This window comes from Solanum stenotomum, chromosome 3 (genome assembly GCF_019186545.1).
Source record: "Solanum stenotomum isolate F172 chromosome 3, ASM1918654v1, whole genome shotgun sequence".
Taxonomy (NCBI): domain Eukaryota; kingdom Viridiplantae; phylum Streptophyta; class Magnoliopsida; order Solanales; family Solanaceae; genus Solanum; species Solanum stenotomum.
This window is the reverse complement of record NC_064284.1, coordinates 28,955,113-28,976,309: the sequence shown is the minus strand read 5'-3', so window position 1 is coordinate 28,976,309 and position 21,197 is coordinate 28,955,113. Positions and strand designations below refer to the sequence as shown.

The window sequence follows — 21,197 nt, the reverse complement described above, 5'->3', positions numbered from 1 at the left end:
AAGGCGTCAAGAAACTAACTTTAGGCTCAAAAACTTGAAACTCACTCGGGGCATCTAAAAATTCAATCAAGACTCATTCTAGACTTAGAATCACCCCCTGAATCCAACGGTGCCCTCGGAATTTCATTTCGAGCACCGAAACATCGTTTGTTGACCAAAGTCAACTTTTGATCAAAATTTCACAATTTTTGCAACTTAGGACCTCAAATCTTCGTTTTAACTCCAAATTCGACTCCGTAAATTCTCATAGACCCGTTCCGACATTCTAAAACTGCTGGAATTGACGGAAATCCGATTCGAGTCTCGAAACTCCAAATGACTCGAAATAACACTTTTAACCAAACTTTAACTCTTAAAAACTCAACTTTTCATCAATTTTCCTTCAAACCAATTTCGAAAATACAACAATTAGGACTCGGGGCAACTATCGGGAGGGGTAAAACGGTCATTTTATGAAAATTTCCAAAAATGGCCTTTAGGGTCATTACATCATAATCGCACATTGAACATTTTAGATGAAGATTATTTGGTTTCTGATCCTGAACCAAGTTTGATTGGGGGCCTTTGTTGACTTGATGCGTACAAGTGCTGTTACATGTTAAATAAATTAATCTCATACCAAAAAAAAAAATTAGAGATTTGTTCTCGTAACCAATGATTTAGCTATAATTGGAGGTATACAATTTCTGCTAAACTAACTAGCATTATCATTTATCAACATAACTTTATAATTTGGAACTTTGCTCATAATTTCACAATTCGAGCCAATAACCTAACAAAAATCAAATTGAAAGTTGATAACAAACATGCATGTGACCATACTATAATTGCATCTATTAAATCGTAATAATAAACGGTCCATATAGTAGGTGAACGAGCCCATATTCACTTTTCTATATGTTCCAAATAATTTCAAGGAATACAATCTCAACCTTAGCTGGTACAATATAATTTTTTCATGAGAATAAGCAGCACAAGAGAATTTTTTGAAGAATATTTTATTTTTTCAATATATAACTATGTGAATTCTCAATTATTTTTCCATCATATTTTAATCAATATGGCCAACCGATCATGCCAACTGATTTTTATTCCAGTACACTTATAGTTTACTTTTGCATGTGATTTCATCAGCATGCCCATTTTTGTGTGCAACAAACAAGAAGAAAAAAAATGGGTAACCTTTTTACATAAATATTTATAACCCGCTTCGATTGTAGTAATCTGAAAATATTAAATATTTTCGTAATTTATAGCCTCAATATTTCTTTTTCAATTCATCCAAAACTTAAAAAGTTTCTTTTAAGACTTACTACAACCCCAATATCATTTCTCCAATAATAACATAACTCGTTAGAGCTTGCAATTAATTTTGTGTACTATCACATATGACACCATCCGTATGGTGAGCATCTCCTTCAAGGAGCCTTCAAGGAGAAAATTGTATTATTATTGTCATGATCAAAATTATTACAAGCAAGCAAGACATGTTTCTTGCTTTACTTTTGTTGTACCATAGGTACACAATCAATGACAAATTTGTATTGTCACACAATAATATTATTTTGGTCATGGACACAACCTTTATAGGCAAGAAATATTACTTCTTTCTTTTGCTCTTTTGGTAGTTCACAATAAACATAACATAATATTTATGACGTATAAACGTACACGACCATTGACCATTCCTACCATATAAAATTTATTTATTTCTCTCAAACCTCCCGTAGAGGTGAGTTGTGGCATATTTCCAACCATACGATATGTTCTTATTCATATATTTTTTTTTCTCTTCATATTTTGACACATTCACTTTCAAGAAAGGGCAAACATTCACGATGCTTAGTACAAGTTACAATCTCTTCATGAGTTGACCACAACCATTTATACGTGTCATACCTTTATATTTGATATATTTATATGACCTACCTCAACATCACTTTGAAAGGTAAAGTGAACCACCACTTTATATTCTTTTATTTTGATGGAGGCCGATTTATAAAATTTACTAGGTTAGGTCCAAAAAAATTTGAGTGTCAAATGACCTTTCATACCAAATCACAAGAACTACTTTTAACCTTTGAAAGATACCACATTCACATAAGAGAATGGAGCAAACCAATTGGGCGAAATTCATGACTTCTCATAAAAATACAATTAGTTTGTCATAGTCATCATTAAATCATCAGTATGGTGCATTAGAACTTTAATCCAACGTCTCATCCATATAAAGTCGTCTTAGGTCATAAATCGGTGGGACATGAACCCAACGTGGTGCATCAAAATTCAAATTGATGTCTTACCCTTTCAATGCAATAGAACTTGAATCAACTGTCTTACCCTCAAACATTTTTCATTATGGTGCATCCAGACTTTAACCTGATATCTTATCCTTTTCGTGCGATGGAACCTGAATCCACCGTCTTACCCTCAACCAATAATATAAAGGACCAAAGTGCCATAACACTCGCCATTGAAACTTTAAAGATACAATTATTTCAAAATTCAAGTATCATGACAAAGAAATTAATCACAATGAAGGAAAAAATTAGCACAACCTTCAGAAATTTTTGTATTGACAATTGTGCTCATACTTCATAAATATCAAAAGTCTGTGAAATGGATGAACAAATTTCCCCATGGAGCACAACGTGAACCTCTTAAAAGTTCACCCACAAAAATATCCCTACACTTTCAACATTTCTAGCTATATTAAAATAAAAGATTGAATATCTTGTGTGGTTTTATAAATATCTAATGTGCTTATAAAGCAAAAGCTTCAAAATGAACGGTTCATCATGAAGAATTCCATAACCATTATCTTGAACAATTTTCCCTCAAGATATTAGTTTCTCAAGAGTAGAACATTTGTGTTGGTGAAGTGTTATAAATTATGCTCGTAACAATATAACTATAAAGAGAAGAAGCCAGGATAAATAGATGAATGGTAAATGATATCTCTATTTATAGTGTTGAGATATCACCCCAAAGGTCATCATGTTAAATGCCCAAACAAATAGGTACATAGTTATCCAAAATGGATCATATCACCTTAGAAATCTGAATACATGAATTCAAGTAATTCATGGATAAACTCAATGGACAATCCACTTAGTTCAATGGATTTATAACAACAACAATATAATGTTTGACTTAATTAGTGGTTAAAGAATTCAACGTGGCATTATTTTTTACCTCCAACGAGTTATTCAGAAAGTCACCACAAACTCTGAAAACTTGAGCAGAGTTGCAGCTAAGGGAGAAGAATTTGCAAATAACCCATTCATATGGTAATAATAATAAACATTCCATCTCTGAAGGAGACTGCTGAGCTTCCTCCAAACACTAATCAAATGATTATGCTAATATGTTTAAAACTTTATGCACTTGCAACTACATAAAAGATGTGCAGGTTTCCCCATAACCAGTTGACAAACAATCAACGACATCGGAAAATATATACATCTATCACGTTACGTAAGTGCAGGGGTGGCATAATCAGCTCATGAAAATATGCTTTGCTTTAGATTTCTGATGACCATAAGTGTCATCATATAATCAAATCTTACGTGGTAAGCAAGATCACACTATAATCCCGATATGGTACTAGTTTCCTTAATCGTAAAACAGTACAACTGGAAACAAAATGACATGTTATTTGACTTCAAAGTTATACCTCATTAGCTTGTCACACTTCAAACCACTGCAAGGTGTTGAATTAGCACAACAATAATCTCAACTTCATTTTCAGACATACATCACTTTTTCAATTTACAAAACTTAAAATTATCCCAGATCGTATATATGGTTAGAACAAAATCATACACTTGTAATAACTATACATACATCTACAAACTAAGTAATATACTATTCATACATCACTTGGAGGATTCAGGTTACCATTACCTTGAAGTTTTCAATATCAACAACATGCCACGACACTGAGTATACTGAAGCATTTACGGGGAAACTCTATGATGTGAATATCAGATATAGCAAGCACACAAAGGAGAAAAAATGGACTCTTGGATATGCTCCTTGAGGAAGAACCAGTAATTCATCGACATGTCCAAATCCTTCACTAAGCTTTCTTTCTCTCTAATTTAGGATACAGCCCTGGCCTTGCTATTTCCCAGACGTTCTTTAATCAACTTCCTCGATAGGTTCTGCAACAGAATGAATAAGAATTCTTTTTATAAGTCAAGATTGAGAAATTTAAGATCATTCCAGTACACTTTTCATCAGTTGAGATTGTTAACGTTCATATCACATTTTAAACAAAAAAGGATAAGGAAGGAAAGAATCTCAATATTTAACCAAAATTGAAATACCACAGCCCTGATGAACAGAGCATGTTATTCTTCATACATCGAGCAAAATTCAACTGACGAGGGAAAATAAACATAGAGATACTAGACAAGCAATCAATACATACAGTGCATCTATATTCAATTGCAATTTGGGGGATTTAGACCTATAAAAAGAATATGAAAAGACAAGAACCTCAAATGGCTCATGAATACTCAAAGCAAAAGCAACATCACATGAATTCTTTTGTCAATGCTAATGGTATATATCAACGTTCAAGTCTTTTTCAAACGCGAAGAATTATTAACAAGTTATACTACCAAAATAATTAAACATCCAGGTTTTGGGTAATTTAAGATTCAGCAAGCACAAATACGAAATAAATGGTATCAAACCTCCACAATTCTCCCACGATTATCGAACAAAATGAGATCTTCCAGCAACCCATCATTTGTAATGGTGCAATCACGTGGAATCTCGAAAAAAGAAAGCGAAAACTGCTTAGAAACAACTCCTACATCAAAATAAATCAACCCAGAACTAGGAATATCAACACGGATCCCTTTAACAGAGAACCAAAGAAAGAGTTCCTCAGCCGCTACACCAGAAATTTCTGAAATCTGACCATAATTTAGGATACCCGACACGGTACTATCATAACGTAAATGGGTTTCGAATTTGGCAGCACAGGACTGCGGTAGATGTACCTCAAATCGACCTGATGATGGATCTATTGAAAAATTGTTAATTCCTTTAGGTAGAAGACCAACAGGGAGTCCATGGGAGTTAAGAACATCATAAATTGAAGATGATGAAAAAGAAGCAAATTTGTTTTTTACAGAAATGGAGAAAGGTGAAGCTGATGATGATGAAAGAAGGAAGATTGTGAAGAGAGTGAAATGCATTGATGCCATTTCTGAAGAGGAATTTTGTTAAGGTTAGGGTTTAGGGAGAGAGGATCCAAGGTAAACTGGTAAAGGAAGAGAACAATTCCTTTCTCTTTCTGTTTTTGTTCCCTTTTTATTATAAATGCACATACTATATATTATTTTCTTGCTTTTTCAGTTTGAAATTTAAATATGATTCTACTTTGAATAACAAATTTAGAAATTTCCTTAGAAAACATAGATTCTATGTGTACTTACTTATTTAGAAAACTAAGTGGACGGTCATGAAAAATTTAATATTTTGGGTAATTTACACAAATTTTATTATTTTAAGATATAATTACTTAGATTGATAATAGTTTGCAATATTATAGTTTTTATTATATTTTGGATCTTAGATACAGTATCTCGTATCAAGTACTCCCTCCGTCCCATTTTATATGTCATCCTTTTCTATAAATAGTTGGTTCATAATACTTGTCATTTCATAAAATCAATGCATAAATTATCATATTCTTCATTTTTTATCCTTGTGAGTTATTAGCCTTGAAAATATACATTTGACCAACGTAGAAAAACTAAGTAAATAATTCATGTTCATTGGTTAAATTAATTAATCAAAATAAATTAATTCATATTCATTGATTGAAAACTTGAGTTCCAAAAAAATTAAATAAGGGTAGAAGGGTAAAGTTACATCATTTTTTTAATGCAAGTGCAAAGTAAAAAGGTGACATATAAAATGTGACGGAGAAAATAGTAATTAAGGGATATAATTGAAAGTCATTAATTAGTGAATGTGTTTAATTAAGAAATATGATTAAAAGCCAAAAAATCATTAATTAAGGAAAAATCAGGAAACAACTTTAAAGGATATGGCATGTCATAATTTCTAAAGAATAATCAAAAGATTCTCTCTTTTTTCAGCAAAGCAAAGTTTAGACTTCTTAACTACTCTCTCCATTTCATATTAATTAAATTTTTGAGATATTTTTTTATTTTTCAAATTAACTTAATTGTTCAGTTTTTAAGACTACTTTTAGAGTATTCTTTCAATTTTACCCTTCATTGGGATTTCCAATATGATGACTTCAATAAATTTGACAATAATTAATAAGGGTAAAAATGGAAAACTATGTTTAATTTATGTGTTAATCTACTTTTCTTAAAGGGTGTGAAACACCTCAAAAATTCAATTGATATGGAATTGAGGGAGTATTATTCAGATGCGTGTGTATATGTTGGCAGATACATATACACTTAATCAGATACAATGATAAAAATTAGATACATATAATCTTAATTCAATAATGTGTCGATTACAACAATAATGTGTGATAGATGCGTAAATCTCCAATACATGCTTATATTTATTCAGATACATATACACTCAATTAGATATATTGATAAAAAAAAAATTGATACATATAATCTTAATTCAATAATGTGTCAGTTACATGCGTAAATCTCCAATATATGTGTATATTTATTCAGATACATATACACCTAATTAGATACACTGATTAAAGAAAATGAATACATATAATCTTAATCAATAATGTGTCAAATACATTGATAATGTGTCAGATACATCAATAATTTCAATCCGATCCAAAAAGTCTATTTCTCATCTTTTTCCTCCTTAAAGTTTATCAACGTTGTTGCATTTTTGGTTTTTTAAATTTAAGCTGGTAATTTTTATGCCGTTTTCCGAACAACAATAGATGACACTCTTCTCATTTGGAGAATCACTAGTCATGTAAAAAAAATAAGAATAACTCTAAATCAATGGAGTTTTACCTTCACTTTTAAAAATTAGAAGACAATTAATTGAAGGCAGAAGTACTCACTACCCCCCTGAACTTGAAGCTTTTTATACAGTGTACACCTAAACTAAATTTCGTTTTAATTACCCCCCGAACTTGTTTATTCCTCTGTCGCGTGCACCTTTTTCGTCCACCTGGAGTAGAAATTGAGCACACACTCTATTAGGCGCGTGAGGAAGTGATTTTTTGCCACATCACAAAGCTACAACGGTAAAAAAAATGTAAAATCTCCATTTTTCTTTAATATTTGGCATATTTAAAACGAAAAATAGGGCAAAATGTAAATGAAAAGTAAAGGAAACAAAGATTAACACTTACTTGGTAAGAATTTCAGACAAATTTGAAATTTAATCGACCAACTTCACGTCTAGAAAACCCAAATCTAGAAGGAGTTCCGCGAAATCAGCCCATATTCAAAAATAAATTTTAAACAATGAATTTTAAATTTAAGAAATTTATTTTTTGCAATGTTAATTTATCCAGGTGGCTGTTATTTATCCAGGTGGAAATCCACATCACCAATTTAGACAGCTGTCGCGCGCGTGCAGTCACAACAGGAGTATGTGGATGAAAAAGGTGTACGCGACGGAGGAATAAACAAGTTGGGGGGGTAATTAAAACAAAATTTAGTTTAGGTGTACACCATATAAAAAGCTTCAAGTTCAGGGGGGTAATGAGTACTTTTGCCTTAATTGAAATCTATCAAGGATACATGACTTTGAAAATAATTAAATAGACACAAACTTCAAATTATTGTGTTGTTATTTTAGATTTCAATTGTAAAGGTTTAATGGTGGAATTCATAGGCAAAGAAGGAAGAAAGAGAGAAAACAATGGTACGGTGGAGATGAAGGTTGATGAGAGAGAGAGAATTGATTAACATGAAAGCTTGAATTTGGATGGTTTAATTGTGCAAATAACTAATTTTAAGGGATATGAGTATGTGATAGTATATTCAATAATATATGGTATAAAATATTAAAAGTGATAATATATGTAATTGTTTGAAAATAGAGGTAAAGTTAGTATATATGATACGGATGTATGTCTAATAAGGTAGCTAATCATATTTTAAACACATATTTTTTTTATAAATAATATTTAGAATTTGAATGTATTATTCTTAAAATATGTTTTATACCTTCAATTTATATATTTATATATAAAAGATAAACATAGACAATGTGATTTGAGATATCTCTATGACTTCTATTTGTATTTATTTTTTGACCTTTTTTCCTATTTAAATTAATTATTTTATTATAAACCTAGATTACTTAATTTATTACTAATCTACATTTTATTAATGGGGAACATTTATACCAAAAACTTTTTATATGTCAATTTACAAGCTGTAATTATCCATAACTCACACAATAATTTTATTTATTTTTACATTTTTTTTTATCTTCTTCTAATTATAAAATTTATATATATGTCTATATATAAAACTCATAAATTTTGTATAATATAAATATAAATGTAGATATCTAAACAAGGTAATGTGACACGATTCTCTCCTCATTTTTTTTTTACATATTTTTCTTAATTCATTCCATTTATTAGATAAAATAACAAACCATAAATATTCCATATGTCCCTACATGGTAAAGGAGCGATATTAATCATTTGCCATCCCACTTCACAGGTTAATCATTTCAAATTCCGTACCTAACAGTTTTTTATATCTAATTAAACACTGTATTGATAATGGCAGTTTTTTTATTTGTGTAACTTCTAATTCCAAAAATATTTATTGTGCATTAATCTCTCGCAATTACAGTACTACTAATTAATTTCTATGCCTTCAAATATTCTCTTTATGTGGTATATATTTACACTTTAGCAGTTTTATATTTAAAATATTCATTTATGCGATGCATTTTCATTTCATGTATAGCTACACTGAATTTTGTAGATCTTAAGCTAGCATGCAAATAAGCTTGTTCTATTTATGGGATTGCTTTATCAAAATGATGTAATGCATATATATATATATATATATACACGGCATAAAGATCAAGAATTATCTATAGAAAAGGAAGACAAGATCATGTTACACATATATAAATATATATATATATATAGAATATATGTTATACTTCTCCTTCTAAATCGAAAGAACTGCCCCTCAAAAGTCATATGTAATTGAAATTGTCCTGAATTTTCAAAAAAAACATCTTAACTTTGCAACCGTCCTATTATTCCACTAAACAATTATGAACTGATATTATTATATCATTTTTTGATCAGCCTCAGATTTTAAGAAGCAAGTGTGTTCACATACCAATCATTACATGACACGTGTTGATTTAATTAAAATGTATTTTTTTTTCATTTTAAGTTTTTTCTTTCTCTCTCTCTCTTTAGTTTTGACTTATTTTAATTTTGATTTCATCTTAAATACCACTTCATCTTCCACCCCGACTTTTAAGCTGATCCATTTCTCCATTTTCTTTCTTTTTCTTCACCTCCCACGTTAAGTTGAACCCCTCTCCCTTTTTTTTCTTTTCTTTTTCTTCTTCTTATCCAATCAATTTTTTTATTTCAGTGATTTTTTTATTTAAAAAAAAATTCATACTATTTTCTAGACTTTATTGAATTATTGATAACAAAACTAATTATTTTTCTAAGAAAATTTAAAATTTTGAAGGTATCATCAATTACTTATTTTCATATAACTTCAAAATTAGAAATCATAATTTCAAAAGAATCAATGAGTTCCCCGAAAATTGAAAGAACTTGATTGAAAGCGGATAAAATAAACTTTATGATACCTCCTAATCATCTTGAAATCTAATGGGTTTATCAAATTGTTTGAAATGTAAGAAAATATTTAGATAAAGTTTTAAAATTAAAGAGAATAAAACTAATAGTAGTAAAAAAAGAATGAAGTTGTGGTAAAAATGATGACATTGAAAATAAGAATCTTCAATATAATGGAGATGACAATGAATTTTTGAAGAAGAAAGAAGAAAGAAAGAGAAAAAATAATAAGGAACCAAAGTTAAAACAATAAGAAAATATATTTTATAATAAAATACTTGTAAAAAATAAAATTATACTAATTATTTTCGGTTGCTCACTCTCTTTGAGAGAGTGCACACACTCTCTATGTAAGGTGGAAAAAATTATGTAATTATATCAGTTCAAGATTGTTTAGTGGGGTAATAGAACGCCTGCATAATAAGGTGTCTTTTTTAAAATTTGAGACAAATTCAGGTGTCATTTTATATTTTTTCTCTTATAAAATATAAAACTACAAAGGAGGCAAATAATATTTTGTCTATTTGAAATCAATCAATACATAATAGCAACAGTCACTAAAGCAAACGAAGAAGGGAGAACTTGAATTGCGGAAAACTTGCATTGCATTGCATTGTGTATGCAAATAATAGATACTAAAAAATCAACCAGCTGATTAAGAGTTGTGGGACGCTTTTCTATGTAGACATAAAACAATGTGAAATATGTAGTACAAATATGTCAATCTATATATATAGGGGTAAAGGGTCAAAAATACCCCTCAATTTTGTTTTATTAGTTGACTTTACCCTCGCCGTTAAAATGAAGTTAATTTTACCTCTCCCGTTACTAATTTCACCAAATTTACCCCTCAATTGGATGAAAAATCCAAATCACCTAAAATTACCCAATTTCAATTAAATAACCCATTTTTTTCTCTTTTTAATCAGAACCCGACCCATTTATACCAAATTAAAACCCCAAATCAAGCTACGGCAATCCCCATTCATTTTCTCCATTTTCCGGCGAAACACCACCAAAACAACCTCCAAACGACCACCTGAAACCACCACTCAAAACCCCCAAAAACCAGAAACAACATCAAGCAGAAAACATTAACAACAAACCCATTTTCCTCTACTTTCCGATGAAGACAACAAGACCTTTCTTCTCCATTTTCGGCCAGTTCCAAGCTGGAACAACATTAACCAAACCACCCACCGCCGGAATCATTCAAACAACCGCGAAACCGACCTAAACCAACTCTCAAACACCACCCTCTCCACGCCAAAATCCAGTGGTAAAACCACACTTCAACCCACCAGAACCCAAACCTCCATCACCCAAGCTAAAACAACCAACAAATGACCACCAGACCACCAGTTCTCCGACCTCCAAACAACCAACCAACAAAACCCCGACCAAAACCCCATTGAAAAACAACTGAAACACCGCTAACAGATCAAACCAACAACACAATCAGGCGAGAATCAAGGCTCGAAAACAACAGCCACAACTTCATATCCGCCTAGGCTCAACAAGCAAGCAATAACATAGTTTTAGATCTGCCCGCAGAAAAGCAAAATCCGATGATTGAACGAGCTCCAAGCTCCGACCACACTAGTGTGCTAAATCTCTCTAATCTTCTTCATATACTTCCTCTATTGAATGTGGTCATGGGGGAAACCCACTGTCAATCTTGGATGGAATTTTCATTGCAGTCAAGGATGACAGTGATTGCTATTTTCATCCGGGTATTTGTTTAACTTCATATTTTCTCCGTAAATATCTCTGTCATTTTTAGCTGAACATTTTTCCCTGTTAAAAAGTGCAGGTGGTTCTAAATGGTTTCATGAGGTTTGCCAGGTGAAGGCAGATGGGGTTTCTGTGTCAAAATTACGAAATAGTGGTGCAATTTTAGTAGGAAGGACAAATATGCATGAGTTTAACTACAGAACATTTGCTGTCAATTTTAGTAGTATGTGTTTCAATGGAAGAAGGAGATGGAGAAGATTAGAGAGATGGGTTTAGGGTTCTAATTTGATATAAATGGGTCGGGTTCGGATTAAAAGAGAAAATCGGGTCATTTATTTGAAATTGGATAATTTTAGTTGATTTGGGTTTTCCATCCAATTGAGGGGTAAATTTGGTGAAATTAGTAACGGGAGGGGTAAAATTAACTTCATTTTAACGGCGAGGGTAAAGTCAACTAATAAAACAAAGTTGAGGGGTAATATATAATAAAGCTAAATGAAGATAAGGTGATGTGACATTTCTCTATGGCCTAGATTTGTATTTATCTTTTTTTTCTCAATTTTTTTGACATTTTAATTCATTTTTCTGCAAAAAAATATCAATAATAATTTATGATATTATATCAAAATTTAATGCATAAAAGGTATATCAAAAATAGTTATTACTATCCCACTTTTTCATATGCAATTGTGTTGTTACAAAAACTCGTCTTAATTTACCACCTTTAATATTCATCATGAAAGAAAAATGTTAATGATATCTACAGATCTGTTGAGGTCATGTATTAATATAAATATTATAAAAATAGAAGAGGCGTATGAATTCAAATAATTTGTTGGAATTCTTGGGTTGGCATCTTCTTCTCTACCTCTTTATTTTTTTTTCTCCTCTTTTTTTGCTTTTTGTGCAAAATTATGAAAAAAAAATTATTGACAACTCACATCCGTCATTTCGTTCACTTGATGCAAGTAGATGAAAAATAGAAAACTATAAACTAATTAATTATGACCTTACCATATAGGGTTTTTACCCTCAGCACAAGTACAGATATATACCATGTATATATTTTACAACGTCTCATAAGATTATTTTGATCAACTCAACATCCTAGTTTATGTTGTTTACTCTATAATGCAACAGATACTTTCTACTTGAAACACTAGCAGCTAATACACACTGAGAAAGATACCCCATAATTATAAAGCAATAGGGGGTCGTAAAGTTACTATAAAGTGAAACTGAGAAGAAGATGGATAATATTTGGGAAAGATCATCGAAAGTACAGGACAGTAAATAAGAATGTTTTATGGCAAACATATCCACCCCCACCCTAAAGAAAAGGGGGTCTGGGGTGTGTGTGGTTAGGCTTTACTTCAATACTTGTTTGCGATTCCTGACAGTGAGGAGTAAGTTCCAAGAGCAGCACTTACAATGCCAACTGCAATAACGGTGATGCTAAACACCCTCTACAAACATGTCAAACATAGGTGATGTTATTGAGACTATCAAATGTTACACCAACAAAAATTAATAGTAATCAAGAAAATGGGAAACTGGAAATGATATGTTCTCGTATTTTAGTCATATTCTGTAACTAGTAAGCAAAACCGCGAAACAGTTTATGGTTTGTTAAACAAGCTAAAAGTTGATGTCAACAAAGATACCTGTGTCCTTGTTGCTTTCTTTCCGATGATCTTTAGGTAACATAAAGCTGGCATTATTACAGACTGAAAAAAAGAAGAAATTAGGAGCTGACGTATACTCCTTAGAATAAAAAATGATAAAGAGATGAGCAGAAATTAAATAATCAGTGGAGATATCCACCCGAACATCTAAATATTAGGGAGGAACATAGTGTAGTACAGCAAAGGTAAATTAGGTTGCACTACATAGGTAAAATAAGCTTTGGACAATTGAAACTGAAAGCAAGCTTTGAAAGTTTGCATATATATGAAAAAGGGTATCATCAGTGATATGAAGAACATAAGTTCAGGATCCAATAAAACTGGGAAAGAGCTTACCACCAGTATACTAAGAAGAGAACCAATCAGAGCCATCACAAGACCTGGAACAAAGATGATTTATCACTGTGGAATTAGAAGTTGTCGCATAAAATTATTTAATCAACCAAAATCCCCTAAGGCGAAGCTTTTTGGTTGATGTATGAATTTGGTGCTTTAGGAATGCAATTCACAGAGGAAGAGCTTCCATCACAGCTTAAACTCTCCATATTACTTTGTTATTCCAAATGCAATCCATATCTTAATGGATTTAAAATGGTGCAAGCACAACCAAAAACATCCAAGCAAATTATTCCGGTTGTTATGGGCAATATATGTGCGTAATATACATCAAAACCATTTTTTTCTGGGGCCTATTTAAAACATATCTTTCTGAACCTCCATATTTACGTCATCCTTATCCTATCTATAATAGCTTCTTATTTAACCAGCAATGCTGAATCTTCGTGTCAGCTTGTTTTCAACAAAATTGTAAAGAACCCAGATCAGAACGCTTCATACAGCTAATCTTAGTCATACAAGCTCTAATATGATTTATATAAATATCTATGAACTCTATTGAATATTATCCCAGAATTGTCACACAAACCAAAGCAAGTGACAGCAGTAATATTTGCAACTAGAAGAGCAATTGGCCCTAGGGAGATTTGGTTAATTCGTTCAATTTTGATATTAGAAACACAATACATCACTAAAAAGTTGACTTGGATTTAGTCTATTGACTGTGATTTCCATAATTTCCCCCCTCTCTTTTTTGGAGGTAAAATGAGATTAGACGGGATAGTACCAGCCTTAAATTCTCAGTCTTCTAGGAGCACTGATAATAGATGAAAATGCAGCATATAATTAAATTAGGATAGATGAAATGGAGCACTGCTACGAGATGTGTATACATGATACTCTTAACAAAGTGAAAATCAGAATAAAGCAATTGTGAGCCCAACAAAGTTTCATATGGTGAATACTGAGCTCCCAAGGTCTTAACATATCCAAACAATGTATGCTGTAGAAATGCATATGTTGAGATCAATACAAGGGATAAAGGATTCATGTTGGCCAATTCAAACTTAACTAACAACAAAGCCACACAAAAATCATATCGACGAGACCACCTAGTTGGATTTAAGGTTAAATTGTTGTTCCACTAACATTAGATCACATGTCTGCCCAAAACTTTTCTAGTTCAGTTAAAGACTTGTATATTTGTGCAGGAATAAGTATGCTATTTGAGGATCTCTTGTTTCTTTTTTTACGAAGAAGAGGGGCTCTTGTTTTAGAAAACTAATTTGCTTTCAAAGACAAACTTATGGTAATGGACTAGAACGTGCCAGAATAAACCGGACTTGATGCAGATTATTCAGGATTTCCAGATTATATGTATAAAGAACAAGTATCATAAGCTGATAGGAGAGTCTTAGGTTTTTTTCTTTTAATTACGTAGAAGGAAGTGATGTGCATTTATAAAACCCCAAGTAATGTAGATAATCTTTTTAAACTCTGATAAAAGATGGCAATTTTATCTCAAAACTAGAGGCATTGTCCTTGCTAATAGCTACTTGAGAATAGCCTTAGGTGAACTAACTGGCGTTTAAAATATTAAGTTAAAGATCATAAATGAAAGAGAATGTTACGTACCAAAAAAGGGGAGAAGAAATGCAACACATACTGTAGAAAAGACAAGCACTGTCCTTAAGAGAATAAAACACCAGAGACTACTAGAAATTCTCTCGGGCAGCAATTCCTCTATGCATCTTCCCAAGGGATTCATCAGCAACGCATATCTGTGCAAGTGTGAACTTTAAGGAAAACCATAGGATATGAATAATTATCTATTTTGTTGACTCAAGCAATCTAAAGTGTAAACTAATATTCCAGGAAAAAGGAAATTCAACAATTGACAGTGAAAGAGGATACTTTGTGAACGGGCTGATAACCTGCATGGTAGAGAAAAATATACATAAAAATGAATGATAGGAAAATAAGATTCAGGGTATTTATTTATTTTGGGGGGAAGGTGGGGAATAGAGAGCACATACAGTGGTCCATACTGCAACTCTTGAAGCAATTGAATTATCCGGCATATTTAAAGTTATCTGGGATAATGTGCTTTGACCAAACATGAGATACCCCATCATTGCAACACCTCCATATATGAGAATACACAGAATAAAGCTGCATAATAAGAAAGTGCAAGTCCTCAAAAGACAATAGATGAGAATGCGTAAGGCAGTTCAACAAGTAGAAAACCATACCATATTATAAGTGCAACATTGAATTTTGACTTGTCAGCCATAGATTGGTAGATGTTTGGAAACACTGAGTGCCCAGAGTAACAAAAACCATACACTCCGATAGAAAAAGGAATACCACTCCAGTTCACAACCTGACCGGTATTGTGAAATCCAACTCCATCCACCGTACCAAGGAAAATCACACACAGAACAATTATCATGGTTGCGAAGACCCCACAGGCTGCAAAAATGTCAATAAGATTCTCAGATGATGGTTGAAAACCATCTATGCCAAGAGTACTGGTGTTTGAAGCAATGTGAGTGCTTTATGTTGTTCAAAGGAGCACCTGAGAGGTATGATATTACATGAAGGTCCCTCAACCAAACAGTTGGCAGAATAATCAGGGCAGCCAGAATCCCAAAGAAGTGAATTGAATCAAGTTTAAGGCCTCCCAAGTTCAGTGAAGATCCAGGAAAAAGGCTAGTAAGGTTATCTCCTTCCAAAATTATAAATTCTACACAATATGACTGCATCAGTTGAACAAATATTAGAGGTCTGATTTTAAGGAGTCTAGGCGAACAATAAAACTAGAGTCTAAGTTCAATCATCACTTACATATAGCTCCAAGTACAAGATAATCTGCAAAGAAATAGCAGAATAGCATCAGAATATTGTCAGGAAAGACGAATGATCCACAATGAGCAACCAAATTTCTCTTTATTCATGTAAGCAAAAATCACTTTCTTATAGTTTCAGCAAAGTAACTTTATATTTAGGCCAATAAGAGGGCCAGTATTACTCCATGTAGGCACCATGAATAGCAACTCCCCCAGAAAATCACAAAATGCCAGCCAATCTGAACAAATATACGCTAGTAGTTCAGAAAGCTACATTTACTGGTTAAAATTAACATTTTGTTCCCACTCCATGAAATGAATTGATCTAACATGTAATAACATTTTCAACTAACGGAAGCAAATGAAGTTCACATAGTTGGAATGGTAGGGTTAATAAGGACATTGCTGTTATTGACAGGCTTTTTTGGTATCAAACAACTAGCTTGATACGCCAGAGATTTTTCTTTGATCTCTTATCTATCCAAGTAGATGAAAGGCAAACAGAATGTGGTTGATAATATTGATTTTCTTAATATGTGGATTAGTGGAATGAAGCAAAGAGGCAAAACAATTGATTTCCCAACCGGAAAAGGCGCCTATAGTAGCTTCTTTTTTTTTCACCCTCCCTAGGAGCTCCCACCCCTTTTTGCTCCCTTGGTGACTCGAACTCGCAACCTTCAGGTTGGAAGTAAGGGGTGCTTACCATCCGAGCAACTCCCTCTCGTCGCCTATAGTAGCTTAGAAGGAGGATTGGCTGGAAAATAGGTGTGAGAAATCATGGACATAAACACACAAAATAGTTAATTGCCATTCAACTGATTTGCGGTTAATTATTAAACAAAGAGTTTTCAATTAACCTAAATAAGAAATAAAGAAAATCCAGTCCCAGTAGCAAAGGGTAACAGGGGTACGACATTACTAGGATAAAAGGGAGGGTCTAGTACAGTTAGTTCTTTAAATTACTGATCCACAAGATTCTCACAGCTCAAACTTGGAACTGATTACACATAGGATCACTCAACTGCTGATTAAACTAACTTACAGATATAATAATGCGTCCAAATTTTCCAAATGCAGCTTCTCCAATATCGGGATAGGTTAAGATTCCTTCCCTACTCTCGAAGCAATGTTTCATGAGAGAAGCTGTGTACCAACATATGACTGCAAAAATCACCAACACTAACAAACTAGCCCAGCCAGCTTCTTTCACTGTATAAGGAGTAGAAAGCAGTCCAACTCCAGCCATGACATTTACACCTAAGTCAGATAAAAAGAGAAGCAGGATATGAAATAACTTTGCACAAAGAGCTCTTAAATACTACTATCAAGTAATAAGTTCAACCAATTCTTTTCCTCTCCAAACAAAAAATCAAACTAAACAGATCTAGCAGCATCTTCATGCAGAGAGATTGCAGTAGTTTTATTTAAATGATAAAGTTGTTGACTTGGAAATACACGATCCACAATTGTCATTTCCATAACAGTGTTTTTTGGTCTACATTGGGGAAGCGATCCAAGGGAAACAACAAACATGAAGGACAAGTTAATCTTTACATATCACTTATTAGCAGCTTCAGAACTTCTGATTTCCAAATACTAAGATTTGACTTCTAAGTATATTTATTCTCAGGTATATCCCATAGTATAGCTATCTATTCACTGGAAGTTGATTCATCCTGCACATTTTATATAGTCAAAGTCTCAAAGATTCTGAACTACTGATATAACATAAGAAAGGATTCTGAACAGCATTGAGGTTTTCCTTACCATTGAATACAGTCTGCGTTAAGCTGCATCCATAGGGAATTGGAAGCTCCCCAGTCAATTGCTCATGCAAAGAAGAAGCCTTCTCTGACAAAGATGCTTTTGTTACTGAGATTCCATCTGCAACATTTTGCTCCTGAACTTTTTCCTTTTCAGTGAGCAAATGTGTCCTCAAATCTGAGTCCAAGAATCCTTTACTATCGAATTCAGATATAATACTGGATCCACGTCGTATGAGTCCGAAATTAGGTGATGCGGCAATCGTATATGAGTTAATTGTCTCTCTGTCATCATAAATATGAGTAGCATAAGAAACGTTTTCTCTTCCATCCTTCTAATATGAGAAGATTTTTTATATAAAGATAAATAATTTTTCATAGTGGAGTTCTAAACTCAATCATTTAACACCAAAGCTACAGATGAAAAGTGACTGTCTTTTCTTCAGGATAGTCTATCAGCGCCTAACTTCAAAGACACAGTCAATAAGCCCTCACCTCCCATAGAATCCAAAAACACCCACTTTTCCCTCTTCTTTGGTGTAATGGTAAAGTCCACCCAATGGCCCCTCCAACCTGGGAGGCCTTGTAGTGGCTTCTCCCACTTTGTTCTCTTCATGACTCATTGACTCGACTTTGAACTTCAGAATGACCCTCTCTAATAGGCTATCCCTTCCATTTCCCAACTACACCTTTAATTGCACACTCGCAAACTTGGCCTACCTAACCAAACCCTTTTCAAACATTGATTTGTAGAGATACATTTAAAGTGACATCGATACAATAACATCTAAGCTTTAATCTATAATTCTAATCATCTTTGTCCCATCCTACGTCATTCAAATGCAATGCCATCATACCAATACAAGGTACCTCCTCAAATCATAATAATCTTTTTGTATCGAAAAAATGAGGGGGTGCTCACATTGAAGATGAGTATGAGGACAAGGCCTAATCCTTAGTCCTCCATTTTTTCCTGATTTCTCTCTTATTTAAATCAACCACTCCACTCATGCAAAGTAACTCGCTTAACCTTAAGCTGATATCAGATATGCTATATTAAAGTATTTTTCATAGAACTAATTTCAAACAAGATCAATTTCATTTGAGGAGTAAAGCCCACAGCCGAAGGCAGAATATCAGCCATAGAGCAATTGAAAAAGAAAAAAAGAATGAAGTTCCTATGTTACTTCCTACTGGTATAAGATTGGATTTACATCAGATCCTTTTCACAGTTGTTATCGCCTAATCAATTTCAGATAAAACAAATCCATAGATTCAAGACAAACAGAAACAATAAATTGATTTCTTCCCTAATCATTGATGGACAAGTTGAAAGTAAATTTAAACCTGAAACTTTGGGGCCATTGCTGAGAAGCAAATGGAGCATCATCATCATCATCGTCGTCATCGTCACTCATATTGACGCTATTAGCTTCGACATCATCTGAGTCATTCTCCGTTAAGTAATCTAAAAATTCTTCATCCTTCTTTGACATGGCTATTTCCAATCAAATAAAAAGCTACTCACAACTATATACTACAGTGCATGTGGAGAAGGAGCTGTAGAAAAGACATTGATTGAGGCCTTTTGAATACGTTTCGAGATTTCCAGAATCATTGGAGTGGCCACGTTTCTCTGCATATGGTATGATGAGTCATTGGTGGTTTAATGGACGAATGAGAATCAACGGAGAAAAATTATTCTTATGACTCAACAACATAAACAAATAACAAACAGACACACAAGGAGCAGCAACAGATCTACTCCTTTTTTTCTCTAATTTTATTAATCGGATGAAACAACTCCTCTCTATTTACGTGTCAAGTGTGTTTTTTACTCAAATTTGTCTTTTTATTATTAATAAAAATTTATAACAATCAAATCTTATGAAATAATTAAGACCACAAGTTCCATATTTTTAAATAGTAATAAGAACAATAATATATCTAGTGAAATTTCGCGCATAGAGTTTGGAGAAGTATTTTGAAAAGGTAGAGAGGTTGTTTAAGAAAGTCTCTTGCCTCAGGTAAAGCATAATAAAAATCAAGCATGTAAAATACTTAAAGTAGCGAAAAAAACATTTTAAATAATTAAAAAGAGAACAAACAACAACAAATAACAAAAAAATATAAGGTAATATTGAAATAAAAAAAATAAGACAGTGGTATAGTTATAATAAGACTACTAATAAGGAAGTTAGACATCGTTTGACTATCTTTCTACCATAATTTTCAATCTTAATATCTTCTTATCTAGAATCGTGACTATATGAGACCTTTTCAACTTATCAAATTTCATATTCTTATATAGGCACATAATATTATAATACATTTATAATAACAACTTGTAAAGTTTTTCATTTCTTAAAAACATCATATCTATTCGAACTTTGATATTACATAAATTATAGAGAAGGAATTATATGAAAAGTCAGACATAATGCCTTGGTGGAGTAGTACTAGTAGAGACTTCACGAAGCTCCTATTTCTTTTTTGATTTCTAGAGGAAGAATTCCAATCATATAAAACAAGAGTAGTTGAATAATAAATACTTCATTTCTATAAAACTAATAAATAAATGTATTGTCATATATATTAGCATGTGTTATGAAAATATAGGCTCATAAGTTAATATGAAGAGAAGAGGACAAGATATGGAGATGAAGAAGAGGATTTTTCTTCTATTCAAGTGTCTCTTCTAAATGGTGATGAATGATATCTCTATTTATAGTGTTGAGATATCATTCTCAAAGGTCACCAAACTAGTAGATACATAGTTATCCAAAAAGGTTCTATCATCTTGGAAGTATACATACATGAATTCAATTAATATTTGAATAAATCAAATGGACAATCCACAATTCAATTGATTTATAACACTCTCATTTGGATGTCCATAGATAATGTGCCTCGTTAAAACCTTACTAGAAAAAACCAGTGGGAAAAAACTCAGTGAAGGAAAAAGAGTACACACATCTCATAATACGTTTTAAATGTTGTCTCATTAAAATCCTTACCAAGAAACCCAACATGGGACAAAACC

General features: G+C 32.5%; 2 protein-coding genes across 2 annotated transcripts; both read right to left on the bottom strand.

The window, feature by feature from the left end:
- Positions 1 to 3,937: 3,937 nt before the first annotated feature.
- Positions 3,938 to 5,314, bottom strand: LOC125857521 (uncharacterized). Its single transcript, XM_049537126.1, has 2 exons — positions 4,704 to 5,314; positions 3,938 to 4,166 (listed from the first exon to the last, which is right to left on the bottom strand). The coding sequence occupies exons 1-2, from the start codon at positions 5,220 to 5,222 to the stop codon at positions 4,104 to 4,106; spliced, it is 582 nt and encodes a 193-aa protein (XP_049393083.1). The 5' UTR covers positions 5,223 to 5,314; the 3' UTR covers positions 3,938 to 4,103.
- Positions 5,315 to 12,584: 7,270 nt separating this feature from the next.
- Positions 12,585 to 19,804, bottom strand: LOC125860665 (amino acid transporter AVT1A). The gene is made up of 12 exons (XM_049540666.1): positions 19,502 to 19,804; positions 18,159 to 18,439; positions 17,434 to 17,648; positions 16,390 to 16,413; positions 16,121 to 16,301; positions 15,795 to 16,014; positions 15,579 to 15,714; positions 15,457 to 15,476; positions 15,178 to 15,323; positions 13,543 to 13,586; positions 13,186 to 13,248; positions 12,585 to 12,987 (listed from the first exon to the last, which is right to left on the bottom strand). Exons 1-12 carry the CDS (start codon positions 19,648 to 19,650, stop codon positions 12,895 to 12,897), a joined length of 1,572 nt encoding a protein of 523 aa, XP_049396623.1. The 5' UTR covers positions 19,651 to 19,804; the 3' UTR covers positions 12,585 to 12,894.
- Positions 19,805 to 21,197: the final 1,393 nt, after the last annotated feature.